General features: G+C 40.2%; 1 protein-coding gene across 2 annotated transcripts in view; it reads right to left on the bottom strand.

Moving 5' to 3' along the window:
* The window catches only part of C8H1orf21 (chromosome 8 C1orf21 homolog), a 224,190-nt gene that overhangs the window by 12,808 nt on the left and 195,571 nt on the right, over nt 1-15,811 (bottom strand). For both annotated transcript variants that reach the window (XM_045026474.1, XM_045026473.1), the window contains one exon: nt 4,978-5,054. In XM_045026474.1, coding sequence (XP_044882409.1) covers nt 4,978-5,054 — 77 coding nt within the window. The remainder of the gene's footprint in view (nt 1-4,977; nt 5,055-15,811) is intronic.

Here is a 15,811-nt window from a genome sequence, read left to right on the forward strand (position 1 = left end):
GTCAGTGAGAGTTCTTTAGACAGGCTGAACTCCCATTAACTGATAGAAAGTATTGTCTATATTAGGACTGGAGGATTTGGCTGAATGTATGCATGTTACTCCCATTAATGCTATTAGGAATTGTGTGCATATCAAGAGGAGACTGAACTCCTTCAGCATCTTTTCTTTTTCTCAGACAGACTGCAGGAACTTAATATTCAGCGACATACTCCAGAGGCGGAGGCTGAGCTAGCCAAGTACTGACAGATCCCTCTGTGTTGAAACTGAAGATTTCTAAGATTGTAGAGTGCACCATCACACCAATCAGAGGCCTACAATGTGAAACTAAAGCCCATTTTATAACCTTACCCTGAAAGGTCCTTTTGTAGAGCACAGTCTTACCACAGTCAAGCTCCATGTTAAATAGTTGGGAATCTGTTGCACAACTCTCTTTTTTTATCCCCAGACAGGAGTTTCACTGCTCTCAGACACTCAGATCATTTACTTCCATTAGCTCTGCGGCACCAGGAGGCTCATGTTTTAGTGAAACTGTGTTTTGCATTAGTGTGCAGCACTGGAAAATACTATTATTAGTTATCTGTAAAGCGCTGACAGCATGCTTGTATGGAACAAGACACAAAAGACAACAGACAGGCCTTGCCCGAAAGGGAGCTTACAATCTGAAAATACAGAAAGGTCACACACAAAAAAAGGACAGGGACATTCAGAGGATGGTGCTTAGAGGGGTCTTTTTAAAAAAAACAACAATAAAGTATTGGGTGATGAGAGCATTTTTAGTGATGTGGGTAAGCCTATTTGCGGAGCTCACAGGAAAGTGAGTTTTCAGGTGGAATTTGAATGAAAAGAGGGTCTGGTGGGGTGTCTGGCACATTAGGATAGGGCAGGAATGCCAAGCACTGAACAAAGCATAAAGGAAGAGTGAGAAATGGAAGAGGGGTGCAGATCTTAACAATGCTGTCAGACAGTTAAAGAGAAATTGCAGTTTGATAATGCCACTATTTAACTAATATGAAAAGTTGATCCAGCTTGTTAAATTCAACTCCCAGATTGTCCCGAGGTTTGACTTTTTCAGTATGATCCTTTGAGCTGTAACAAGTTAATAACCCACTCAAATGCCCAATGACATGGTCTAACAAAGCCACACACGTATGCTGTATCTGCTATGAGGATGAGCATACACAGCGCTCTGCTCATGTTGTGACCTTGAATGAAAAATAGGTTTGAAAGAGAAGTTCTTAGAGGGAAGCTGGAAGTTAAATTACAATCTAGGTCAATTTATTAAGCAAGAAAGAATTTTAAAGAGTGGATTAAAAAAAGTGAATAAGATTGAAGTTTTAGAACCAAAGAAAACAGTTTGTTCATGTCATTACTTCAAATCTGCTTTCTAACACTATTAGGCTTACTACATTGCCAACCAGTTTTCAGTAAGGGCATATATAGGTCACAAACTAATTTCTCCATTTGAGATACAGCACACACCCTGTGTTGGTGTGGACAGAAACATAACTCTGATACATCATTTATAAGATAACGTAGCAATTTAGCTCCAGCAGATAACCCAATTGACATGCAAAGTATGACAGAGACAACCAGAATGAGCAAACACCCACGACAGCCTAGTTATCATACTACATTTTCTTAGGAGGAAAGAGCGTTTGAAATTCATGTCTGCCTCCACAGCTCTCAAAGTGCCAGCTTCCAACACAATAATAAGAGACTTTCAGGGCCTACCAAAGATATAATTTTCAGGAAGACTATTTAATTACAGGAAAAAAATTATCTACTGCTATGTGGGTAAAAAGATCATTCCAAATAGTTTATTAGAATACTTCTATCATTAAAAGTCTGTATAAACTGTCACTGTAATAAACAGTTATCTTCAGAAGTGCATAACTTGGCAGTAAAATTGCCATCATGTTGGAGATGCAATACAGAAAATGCTGACTTAATAGATACTCTCTGGAATTGTGTAAAATTACAATAATACTGGGAATATATAAAACAAAGAGTGAATGAACTACTGGAAGAGAATGAAAACTACCCAAGGATCTAAGATGGTACTCTGGGGTATTCCTCTTCAAGAAAATGCTTTTGACAAACAGAAATGTCTGAATAATCTTTTTTCTTGTGATAGTTTCAGATTTCTCTTGCTGTCTAACACATAAAATATCTTGATGTGTATGCATTTTATAAGTTTCATAGTGTGCCACCAGTTAAGAATGAGTTGATACAGGGAGAAATAATGTTTTACAAAAATCTGGATTCCATGGCTAGATACAATGGTACAAAATAGATTATTTCTTTCATTATACTTCCTAAAGTCCCCATCCTGAAGTTTATGCACGCGAGTAGTTCCAATTACTTAATGGGATTAATCACATATGTAGAAGATAATTATGTGAGTAAGTCTTTGCAAGATCTGGGCTTTGATTTGTAAAATCCACATTCTGCAGGAATCTCCATGATTGTACTTGTACACTTAATTCAACAAATAATTTTAAAAAATCCTCAATTTATGCTTCAATTTATAACATTTGGTCCAAGTTCAGCTTTTTTTTTTAAACAAACAACATTTTACAAAAAATATTTAACTATTTTTGAATATTCAAGTGTAACAGCCCTCTCCATCCAATACACCAACACCCAATTGTAATCCAAAATTAAGTATTTTAAGGTTTTATTTCTGCTTCTAAGGGCTGGTCCACACTAAGAAGCGGGGTCGAACTAGGGTACGCAAATTCAGCTACGTGAATAGCGTAGCTGAATTCGAAGTACCCTAGTTCGAACTACTCACCCGTCCAGATGCCGCGGAATCGAAGTCCGCGGCTCCAAGGTCGACTCTGCCACCGCCGTTTGCAGTGGTGGAGTATCGGTGTCGACCGCGGAGCTTCCGGAGTTCGAACTATCGCGTCCAGATTAGACGTGATAGTTCGAACTCCGAGAAGTCGAACTCACCACGTCGACCCGGCAGGTAAGTGTAGACTAGCCCTAAATCTCTAAATTAAAAAAAACAAAAACAAAGATATTTAACAAGTGATTAGCTGGTAAGTTGGTACCCAGACCTACAAAGATGTTTGTGTAAATGTATACATGAATTCAGTGGAAATACTTCTCTAAGTAAAGCCAGTCAGTGGGTAAGTGTTGGCAGGATCAGGTCATGTTGGATAAATAGTGCAGGTTTTACAGAACAGCCTTATATTATAAGAGATAACAGTATATTTATTTTTGTAGAAAGACAACAGAACTTGTCTATCATCTTATCTAGGTGCATTTCTTTTGTTAAATCTGGTTTCTGTAGGAACTTTTTAAACTCCTGCTTGAAAACAAAAAAGGATCAACCAAATTACATAGAAAATAAATCGTTAATCTCTTCCTTCCTCAGATGCAGCTGAACAGATGGCTGACTAAAGTAATTTTTTCCCCTTAACCCAATCTGATAGTCACCCAGCTAGCAGTGGCAGCTACAGAGGAAGAGCTACATTGTGCTTCTGTACCAAAGCGTGTCTTTACATCCATGAATATGCTTTGAGTGAAGTAAAATACTGCAGTACTTACTGCCTTGTTGAAGGGTACAAATTGTCCCTCTCACCCAAATGAATTTCTTTCCATTTATATCTGTTTTCTAGACTAAAAAAAAAAAGACTCTCTTGAAAGTTATATGATGTGACAATTTGCACAATGTACTTTGAATGCAGCAAGTTTAAGTTTATACTGTGCCTTTAGGGCTCTTATCTCTAGTAAAGAACAGTGTCTCCTTTATTGCCTAGAATGCAACAATGCTGCTTTATCATTTCACTATTAAGTACCAAATCTATGCTACCATGAAATCTCTTATTTTCAATTCAGTTGGTGATTAAAATGTAATGGTGATTGAGATATGAAACAAGTAATTAATACTGGCACTAGTACTGTCACAAGAGGTAAATATGGTGTCATAAGGGTGGAGGGAGAAAACTTGTTCATCTTAGCCTCTAAGGATAGAACAAGAAGGAATGGGCTTAAACTGCAGCAAGGGCGGTTTAGGTTGGACATTAGGAAAAAGTTCCTAACTGTCAGGGTGGTTAAACACTGGAATAAACTGCCTAGGGAGGTTGTGGAACCTCCATCTCTGGAGATATTTAAGAGTAGGTTAGATAAATGTCTATCAGGGATAGTCTAGACAGTATTTGGTCCTGCCATGAGGACAGGGGACTGGACTTGACCTCTTGAGTCCATAGATTCCAGTCCTAGAATCTATGAATATGGCATGGCAGTGCTGTGTTTAATACTGACCGATTTCAAAAGGAAATAGCAAGAGAACTTTAATCTAAGGGTTGCATAAACTGACTGCCACATAGCACACCGTCAGCATATAACAAACACCATCATCATCTTAAATGGAAGTAGTTTAATCTAATTCCCAAATTTGTTATGCTGTTTATCTACCAAAGTAAGCCTAAACATTGGACAGAATCTTTGTAAATAACATCTGGTTGGGATGTGGGTGACGGTGTATTTATTTATGTGTATAAACAAATGTATCATATGAGAACTATAACGTTGTGAGGTACCCTGGGAAGGTGTGGCAGGGTAAATCTATTCAACAAGAAAAAAAAGTTTTGCATCTTTGAAAATCAAGCCAAGAACAAGGTATTGCAAGGATGGCTGAAGTTCAGCCTCTGACCCATCTACTACCTATGGAATTGTACCGCATGTCTCAAGGGTACTTTCGTCATGAATACAACCATGCACAGAGACTAAACATCCTGGCATGCAATGCCCCAGCTTGATCTGAGCAGTTCTCAATAGGCCAGTCATCTGTAACAAAAATGTGAGGATGGCTGCATTCTTCTCTGTTTTATTTAAGCTAGGTGTGACCCTTCGGTTGTTAGGGAGCTCCCAATGCAGCCTTTACTTGGGCAAAGTTTGGGTATTTTGCAGGTATTGTCTTAATTCAATAAGCATTCATTTCTATTAAAATTATGGAGTGTAACTTACTTTGCTCTGGGTTGATGTACTAATCCTGGGACCTCTTTGTTAGATTTAAGTCTTACATTTGAACTGGCACTTTTTTCCTGAAACACACAAAAACACATATATAATCAGCATTTATTAAACATACTTTCTGTATATTTGTCCTCAGAATGTTACTCTCTAGTACAGAGAAACCAGCCTCTGCAAATGGATTTGTAAAAATTCAGGTATTTATAAACATAAAGCATTAACCATGAGGAAACCAAATAAAATCTTTAAGGAAATCTAGAACAGTTCTGTAATAGTACAGCTAGCAGCCTACAGATACTCTTGTTAAAAATGACAAATGTGGACCTCATGGCTCAGAGGATTTGTAATAGGATACAAAACCTTGGGTCTCCAGGTCACTGGTTCAAATCCAACACAGTCTGGTAGTGATCAAAGTTGTTATTATCAGATGACTGTCTAGTGGCCTGTGCAAATCTGACTCTAGTACTCATAGACAGGTTACATGACAAGTGCCACTAATTGGCACCTTTAATGAGGTGGTGAGGCAAAATACTGAATGGTCACAGAGACTGAACTAACCTCTTGCCTATAGAGATGGCTCTCTCAAAACAGGGCTGGAGTTAAAGACTTCCCTCTCCCAGGCTGTCAATTCAGCACTTTGTTGAAAGTGCTAAGATCACACTCACACACTTACCAGTGATTATCTCACCATTATTCAATGGTACAATGCTGAAGCATCAGGATAAAGAGTGCATCCCACACCTTCTGAATTCATTTGCTTTCATAGCATTTTTTAATCTTGCTTCAACAGTTTTTGTCGATGACTTTTTTTGCACATGTGCATGTAAGATAAGCCAATAAAATTGTCAAGTGAAAGAGAAGAGGAGTAGATTTCAATGCTAATCAGAGGGAAAGAGAGATGCTAGGCTGGTAACATATCAGAAACAGAGGTACAAGATCAACTTCCAGTCTCATATACATGGCATGTCTTGCTGTTGTATCCCAAAATATCTGCTGCTGTGCTAGCCAGCATGTGATAATGGATATTGGAGACATACCGTGATGTGTATCACATATCTGGATTTAGAATACAGCGAAAAGTATGCAAGTTCAGTGGCTATTGGTGCATGCCTGTAATGAAAATAGAAGTTGAATTCTGTGATCCCCACTTTCTCAACACTCATATGCCACACCTCATTGCATACCACTTCTTGCACTCCTCCCAAAGATACACACCATGTCTCTGCCAATTCCTATCACCAGTGCAAAGTAAAAGAAAAGAGAGCTGTGATTTACACCTTACTCTGGTTTCAAGCAGAGCTAAACTACATCAGTGTAAATCACAACTTTCCTTGTCTAGTGCAAACCCCGAAAGTAGTTTAGCTACATGGGTGGCTGGAATCAGGACAATCCTCACTATTGACAAGGCCTTGGTTGGTTTCTGAGGAGAAACTTTTGTCAATCAAGAGCAATTAAAAGACCAAAGAAAAAATAATCTGCCTTTATATAGAGACTTCTGTTCATAGATCTCAAAGAAGCATAGAAAAAATTAATTAACGTAGCCCCCACTGCCCAGGTCATAGTTTTATACTCATACTACAGATGACAAAACAGGTGCAGAAAGATTACCAAGGTCACTTTGGAAAAATTCATGGCAGAGCTGGGAACGGATTCCCATCTTGACTCCCAGTCCTGTGTTTTTGTGACAATTTCTATTACCCTACGAAATGGGCATCAATAATTAATACATTTAAATTATTTTATCTAATCAGAGTATGTTTCTTCTCCCCTCCATTCTCCATCTGTTGTTCAGCTGGAGTAATGGGCAGAATAAAAGGAATAAAAAAAAATCCAAGACAAATAAAAACTGTGCCCAAATCATTCTTGTAAGGTTCTGTCTTAAGCTGGCTCATCACTATGTTTATAGCTATTATTTACCAGCAATATTTTGTAACATAGGACAAATATTTGCTCTGATAAAAACAGATTTCCAGAAATAGTTCTCCAAAGTATAAACAAAATAAATCAAATATTTCCCAAAATTTGGAAGATAAATTAATTCAGTAATAATTAATTGTCTGAATTCTTAGATCAAATAATACCAACAAAAACTTACAAATGAGTTGGAACAAACTTGTTATTATTTAAGTGTTGCTTTTTTCAGTTTAACTTAAACCTGTTCACACTCAACAAATTAAACTGAAATAAGCTACTTTTAAACTGAAATAAGAATGGCTTTCCATTGGTTCAGCTATACTGGTTTAAAAACTGATTTAAGTTAAACCGGTACAATTTTCCTGTGTGGACAGGCCTAATCAAAATAAACTAAATCAAAATGAGTCTGGATTAAACCAAAATAGGGGTTTCCACATAGCCTCTTGCAATTGTTTAACTGAATCAGCTTAAAAATCAAACCTTAAGTTAAACCAGTGCAACTCTGCATACAGGCAAGCCCTACAGCTTTGAAGAACTGGAATCCCAAATTATAAACTCTTTAGGGTAGGCACTGTGTATTTTTACATGTTTGTACAGGGCCTAGCACAATGGGTCCATCCTCATCGGAGCCTTTGGGCATTACCACAAAATGAAAAACAGCAACAGCAGAAGAAAGGAATGTAATAACAGTACTCAACAGCATGTAAGCATGTCAAGCCTGTCATTCCTGTGAAATCTCCCAGAGAAACTAGCAAAAGGCCAACTACAAGCTCTGCTAACTAAAGCCAACATTCTAGAACCAGCACAATCTGGATTAGGCCAGGACACAGAACTGAATCTGATTCAGTGGCACTGATGAATGATCTCCTCCTGCCAATAGGCAGAGAACCATTCTAATCCTACTGAACCACTCTGCAATGTTCAACACTATTGATCATGAGATACTGCAACCTTACCTGTGAGAGGTGGTTTGAGTCCTTCCTAGAGAGAGACTCACTCAAAGAGTAGAGATGGGAAATTGCACATCATTCCATTAGAGCCCTCACTTGTGGGGTTCTGCAAGGGTCAATGCTCTCTCCAGTCCTATTCATATCTACATGCAAGCATTAGGTGAAATGGTCAGAGGACATGGACTCAAGTACCAGCAATATGCAGAGGATACACAGCTCTGCCTATCCTTCACGTCATATGACCACACCACTACCACCAATATGGCCCTATGGTGGAATGAACTTTTCTAGGAACTAGGGACTATCACAAACCTCACCACTTTCTGCTCTTTGCGAGGTGCATTTCTTTGACTCTGGCTTCTGTAATATAAACACTAACAGGCATATTTATCAGATAATAAGAATCTAAGATGTTCCATTCCACATGCTCCTCCCTTGGGAGAAAGGATGAGTACAAACAACACGACAGATGTGTAATCACAACGCACTATTTATTGGAAGGCACTCAAACACCATAGTGATGAGCATTGCATAAAAATATATAGAGAACACAACAGAACATGTATAGCTGTCCCATGCCATAAAATGCTTAAAAAATATATAGATGTACGCTTCACTCTTTTTAATTTTTCTTTAGATTAAAAAAGCAACCTGTTTTAGTGATGCCTTGCTCTCTAGTGATTGTCTACAAAAGATTCTTTCATAAACGTGTTTTGGGAAACCAGTACAAACAGAAAAGTTATTTTTCTTTAAATGGTATGTAGGATGTGTGTATGTGTGAGTGAACAATTTAAAGCCATGTTGTTGTGCTCCATGTCCTGCTGATGCAGCTATATAATTCATAAGTTTAAAATATTCTTCCACTAACAAGAACTGAATATGACATATTTGAATGCAATAGAAATGAACACACTTTTTACAAATTTAAACTAAACTTTAAAAGGGACCTTGGTTCCTTTCACCCCCTCCCAAGATCACACACTCTGTAAGGATGTGGCAAATTCACAACATTGTAGCTATTTCCACACTGCCCCTTACAACATATATATTTTTAAAAGCAGAGTTTGATGCCTGAATATTTGTATTGAATATTCAACAACAAAAAGGAGGTCAGGTCTTATAACAACCATGAATATTTTGTGTTGTACTTCAAAGATATATCTCCCCATTATGTTGCACCTTATCACAATCAAGGTAAAGCAGTCATCAAATTAAGATGATTTCATTTGATAGATTTCTTAATTATTGATAGCTCCATCAAAAAGGACATGCTATACCAGAATTTCTGGGTATTAACAGATGGCAATGACTGTACTGCCAGATGCTATTAGCACTGCGGCAATCACTAGTGCCACATTAATTAAATGTCTGTCAGTGTTTCCATTCAAACCAATTTCCAAGAGGTTTATTAACTTAATTTTAAATATTCTCTCTGCAGAACCTTGGCATAGAAAGACTCAGATTAGAAGCAGATTCTTATTGCCCTCCATACCAAGGTTTGTAAAAGTTCCTTTGGTTCATAATGTTTTTAAGGAAATGTATAAGAAAAATAAATAGAAAGTTGAACTTCAAACTCAGAAACATTAACAAAGGACCCATCCTGCTAACACTTACCGCTGAGCGGCATAGTGCTTACTAATGTGAGTTGTCCCATTGACTAACATGGGATTGTTCCTGAGAGTAAAGGTGCTCAACATGCACATCTGCAGATCTTGATCTTGCAAAAACTTAAGCACATGCATGACATCAATCCTGTAACTGATACAAATTCCATCTTTAAAAGAACTTAAAATTGTTGATAAGGTGGATTGATTTTTAAAAGGACATGGTTTCCAAAGCAGAGAATGTACTAAAATATTTAGTTACCAGATTGCAGATAATAGCTCCGAGGTAAGTTACATATTATTGTATGTATATGATTTTTTTAAATGGACATAGTCCACAAGAAGTGTAGTTAGCTTGTTAAAAAACTAGTTTAAAATCAGTTTCAGATACTAACAAATGCAAATTTTTGTGGACCTAGAGTCACATTTTCCTATTCTTTGAGATTTTTTTTTCCTGTTGGAGAACAACTGTATAAAATCTGTTTTGCTAATTCTTCAAAGTGTCGTCAAAATACATTAAGCGAACAGACTGAGAAAAAAAGAGGATTTTTTCCACTTTTAGCTTTTAGTTATAATGATCTTAGGCCTTGGATGTTATTTGTAACAACAGCAGGTAACATATTCTCAGAAAGAAGTTTGATTTTTTTAAGATGACTGTGCCTCATTAGCACATGAGCCAAAATACAATTGTTTCAACATAAATCTGAAAGGTAGCTTCAGAATGCCTTACAGCTTAATATCAATTAAGTCTTTCACAACTATTTAAATATTTTAAAATGTTTTTAAATGATTGATATTTATATACCACTCATCATTTTGTAGGATCCCAAAACACTTCTCAAACAAACTATATGCTGGGATCACTTCATTCACTACTGAAATGCAGCAGCTTTTTAACAGCACAACAACAGTAATTATTACTGAAGGTCAAATATTTACACTTTTATATGCATGATAGTACTTAAAATAAATGACTGCTAGGCCATGTCTACACAGAGAGCTTACGGGGCACAGCTGTACCGATGCAGCTGTGCCGCTGTAAGATCGCTCGTGTAGCCACTATGCCAATGGGAGAGGGCTCTACTGTCGACAGAATTAAACCTACCTCCAACGAGCGGCAGTAAACAGCACAGCATTGTCCACGCCGATGCTTCTGTCAGTGTAATTTATGTTGCTCCAAAGGGTGTTTGTTTCACAACTCTGAGAGACATAAGTTATACTGACAAAAGTGCTAGTGTAGACACAGCCTTAAAAGAAAACCTAAATAAACTGACCTGAAATACCATTAAAAGTTAGCCCAGGTCTACACTACAAACTTGTGTCGGTATAACTATATCACTCAGGGGTGTGGAAAATCCACATCCTTGAGTGACATAGTTATACCTACCTAACCCCATACTACCATTGTGTAGACAGCACTATATCGATGGGAGGGATTCTCCCGTCAACACAGTTACTACCTTTCAGGGAGTGGAGTATCTACACCGACCAGAGAAGCTCTCCCATCAGCATATGTAGTGTCTTCACTAATCACTGCAACTGTGCCGCTACAGCAGTGTAAGTGTAGACAAGTCCTCAGACTTAAAAACTTCAGTAACGTCAGACCAGAATTCTTTTACCTCCTCTAGTAAGTCAAAGCCAACTGCAGTTGATATTACATTAGAGATGTACTGTTTCACCTAGTTACATCACGATGTATTCAAGAGAGAATTGCTGGCTTAGATAGGATTGCTAACTTTCTAATTGCACAAAACCGAACACCCTTGGCCCGCCCCTTCCCTGAGGCCCCGCCTCTTCTCCAAGGCCCCACCCTTTGCTCACTCCATTCCCCACTCCTTCTGTCGCTTGCTCTCCCTCACCCTCACTCACTTTCACCGGGTTGGGGCAGGAGGTTGGGGTGCAGGAGGGGGCAAGAGCTCCGACTAAGGGTGCGGGCTCCGGGATGGGGCCAGAAATTAGGGGTTCAGGGTGTGGGAGGGGACTCTGGGCTGTGGCAGGGGGTTGGGGTGTGGGTGGGGGTGAGGGTTCTGGTGCAGGCCTGGGGATGAGGGGTTTGGGGTGCCAGAGGAGGTTCAGCACTGAGGGTTGGGATACTGGAGTGGATGAGGGGTGCAGGCTCTGGGAGGGAGTTAGGGTGCGGGAGAGGGTTCCAAACTGGGGTAGGGGATTGGCATGCAGGAGGGAGTTCAGGGTGTGGGCTCCGTCTGGGTAGCACTTACCTCAGGTGGTTCCCGGAAGTGGCCGGCACATCTGGCTCCTGGGCAGAGGGGCCAGGGGGCTCTGGCACTGCCTGCCCCTATAGGTGCTGCCCCCCGCAGCTCCTGGCCAAAGGGAGCTGCGGAGCTGGCGCTCAGGGCGGGGGCAGCGCGTGGAGCCTCCCTGGCCGCCCCTATGCCTAGGAGCCGGACATGCTGGCCGCTTCTGGGAGCCGCGCAGAGCAGGACAGGCAGAGTCTTCCTTAGCCCCGCTGTGCCACTGACTAGACTTTTAGTGGCCTGGTCAGCACTGCTGACCAGAGCTGCCAGGGTCCCTTTTCAACCAGGCATTCTGGTCAAAAACCGGACACCTGGCAACCCTATTATTAGATTCCACCTGAATTCCTTTAATATTTATATGAACAATTATTTGTTCTTCTAATTACGTTAACATTTTGCTAGAAGTTTACCCAGAGTAAATAGGACCACATTCTTCATTTCCTAGAATCATGACAACACACAGCAGTTTCAAACTGTTAATTATGTCAGCTGGTTATGGGGCTATAACTTTACAGTGAAGAGTGGAACATGTGACTGCTTTGGCAGTTAGTCAAAGGTACACAATAAAAGCAGTTTATCATATGGTTTCTACAATTTACCAGAAGAAATCGCATGACATCACCACTACATGTGGCATATGTACATGAGTACACACACACACAATATTATACTGTGCATACTTGATGGTTTCCATCTTGCCCAACATCAGAGATTGAACCCCAGAGATGAAAGTACACGTCTACAGCTTGAGCTAAACAACCAGGCTCTGCAGCTGGAAGCTGTAACAAACCCATATCCTCTGTGGATCAGACACAGAGGAGGAATATATAACACACACTGACCCATGGGATACACAGACCACCAGCTATACTTCTTTTTAAGTAAGGACATCCTTCTATCAACAGCCAAAGCTAATGAAAAACGCCAACAACATTACAAAGTCCCCAGCCTCCCTTATACACACACTAGGCTATGATAATTTACATGACTGAATCCACATTGTAAGACTCCTGTACACACAACCATGACAAAGTCAATAGATTGGCACTGTTCCATTACTGACTCACATTTTGCCCCAGGTTGCTAGAAAATACGGCTCGCGACCTGCCACTAGAGCAAAATTTTAAAGAGTACTCATAATTGAGGCACTTGAAGCAACAATGGTGTCTGGCCTATTCATTTCACTGTCTGTTTTAACATTGCTGCATGGAGCACCTTGGTCTTTCAAAAAAAACCAACAAAAAAACACCACCACTTTTTAAAATACAGCTTATATTCATGTACTATGTGTTAAAAAAAACACGCACAGTACTGGGCAGAAGTTTGTATTACAAGCAAAGAATGAGCCATCTACTGATTTAACAAACAGGAAACAGATTGATAATGTTTGTTAGACCATGGCCTTGTGTGTCTTTTATCCACCTGAAATACAAGAACACGCTCAACACATTAAAAACAAAAACTGAAAATCTCTCTGGTAAAGAGCCAGGAAATCAGACTGAAGCAGAGTCTTCTTGAGAAAGGCAGGAAGCAACTATAAGTTATTATTTGGTAACTTCAAGCTTTATTCAAACATCTTCAAAATAAAAGCTGCTTAACATTTATTGGTCCATTTTGGTAAATAATAAATGACACTGTAGAACCAAATGTTTGAGTCCTTATTTAGTCTTAAAGAGGGAAGGGTTGGCGGGGGGGAGGGGGTGGGGGCAGCATGGGACCATGAGAATTTTCCATGAGCAAAGAAAGCAGGATGTTAAGAGACTGGTCTTTTGAGCACACAAACATGCAGTTTCCTTGCAAAATCATGGTAAAAATCCTTGCACAGCTATGGGTTTGGGGGTTTTTTGTTTTTGTTTTTGGAAAATCAGGTCCCAGCCACCCAAGATCACACAGCAAGTCTGTGCAAAAGCTGGAAACAGAACCCAGATTTCCCAATGGCGAGTCCTGTGCTTTAACCACTAAGTCTCTAGGCATGATTTTTAGGAAATTCTGAGCCCCCACACCTCCAATTCCAGTCAGTGAGAGCAGCAGGTACTCAGCTCTTCTAATAATAAGGCCCTATATTTTTATTTATTGAAGTCTTTTAAAAATTGAAAATAAACACTAGCTTCTGTTTAGCTTCAGCTTGCTGCTTTCAGGCAAAAACAAACAGCTGAGGCAGTGGAAAGCTGGCCAGGTGGTAATCTTAACAGAAACTAAATAACTTCAGATCAGATGTCACTGAAGAGGACATTGGAAGATCGATACAGGGAAGAGAGCAGGGTGGCAGTCTGCATGGTGCCAAACCTGCAGATGAAACAAGTTTATTACTGTGACTACAAGAGCCAAGCTGCATATGTTTAAAAAAGGTCAAATAAAACTCCCTAAATCAGTCTGAAATAAAATTTGGTGTGTGACCTTGTGAGAGATATGGTTTGTAAGCATGGTTTGCCCATGCATAAACAGCCAGCCAAACTGTATTCAAACCATTAACCTTGTTTTCAAACACCATTCCAAACTGAAACACAGGCTAGCTCAGGGGTATCTAACACGTGGCCCGCAGGGCTATTTCCTGCAGCCTGCCAAGCGGCCCGCGCCTACCCCCCCGGCCTACCTCCAGGCCAGGGGTGGGCAAACTACACCCACAGGATTGCCCCCCTCGAGTCCCGTGCTGCTCCCTGAAGCGGCCCAACCCCCTGCCCTGAGCCCCCTGCTACATCCCACACCCCAACCCCCTGCTGCATCCCACACCCCTTCTGTACCCTGAGCCCCCTTCCTGCACCCCTACCCCTGCTGCACCTCAACTCCCTGCCCTGAGCCCCCTCCACACCCCTCATGCACCCTCTGGGGGCAGGGAGGGGGCGGACTTCAGGGAAGGGGTTGGAATGGGGGCAGGGAAGGGGTGGAAAGAGGCGGGGCCTCATGGAAGGGGTGGAGTGGGGGCAGAGCCGGGGGCAGCAGGGGTGTGTGTCAGTGATGCGGCCTTCGGGCCAATGAACTAGCCCTCATGGTAATTTGAGTTTGAGACCCCTGGGCTAGACCTAATACTTCTTCAGCATACTCACGAAAACTTAAAATGTTAGAAAAAGAAAAAACCCTGATCTAGTGTCACTACTGATCTCCGGGTTTCTGATATATAATAAGGATTGCCAAACTCTGTTAAAGTGCGGCTCGCAAGCCCCTCAGCAGTATGTATAACTTACTTAGAGGAATATCGAGCTCCTGGTGAAAAGTAACTAAATGAAATATTTTCAGTGAGCAGAAAGAAATATATGCACATGACCTCCCATTATTTGTGAACAGACATGGAATCACTTCTGTTGTGTTTTAAGAGCATGATCCAAAGTCCATTAAGTCAAAAGGAAAGACACTTCCTGAGATATGCAGAGATGACAGTCTTAGTCAAAGTTAGGATGGTGGGTTACTTGAACCTGATTTTTAAAATTAACACAAATTATGCACCTATTCTTACCATGCAAACTGCATTTTTGCGTGCTCAAATTACCAATTCTTAACATCTCCATGCTACAGTTTCCTCATTTGTTACACGGAAATTATAAAAGAAGGCAGAAGTATCTGCACCAACTAAAAATTCCAGGAACCTACCCCCCACCCCTTCCAAAAGCTTGTTCAACAGACAGTAATACTTAGTACAGTTAACACCCTAAATTTTTTAAAATTTCCCTATCAAGCACATAATTCATCCCTAATAACTCTGGAGTGCACAGTCATGGTATCCAGAGAATTCCCTACTTCCATGGAGATGTTCCAGTTGGGGACAGAAATCTGGTACTACCCCAAAGAGCTTATAGTCTAAGAAAAACAAACAATACATTCAGAATGGGGGAGAGGGAGATTGTCTTGTATACACAATTTTTAAATTGTTTATATTAATGGAAGTCATGAAAGATAGGAGAGACTCCAGAGGATTGGAAAAGGGCAAATATAGTGCCAATCTATGAAAAGGGGAATAAGGAGAACTCGAGGAATTACAGACCAGTCAGCTTAACTTCAGTACCCGGAAAGATAATGGAGCAAATAATTAAGCAATCAATTTGCAAAGATAATAAGGTGATAAGTAACAGTCAGTATGGATTTGTCAAGAACAAATCATATCAAACCAACC

Source organism: Mauremys mutica, chromosome 8, assembly GCF_020497125.1.
Source record: "Mauremys mutica isolate MM-2020 ecotype Southern chromosome 8, ASM2049712v1, whole genome shotgun sequence".
Taxonomy (NCBI): Eukaryota; Metazoa; Chordata; order Testudines; family Geoemydidae; genus Mauremys; species Mauremys mutica.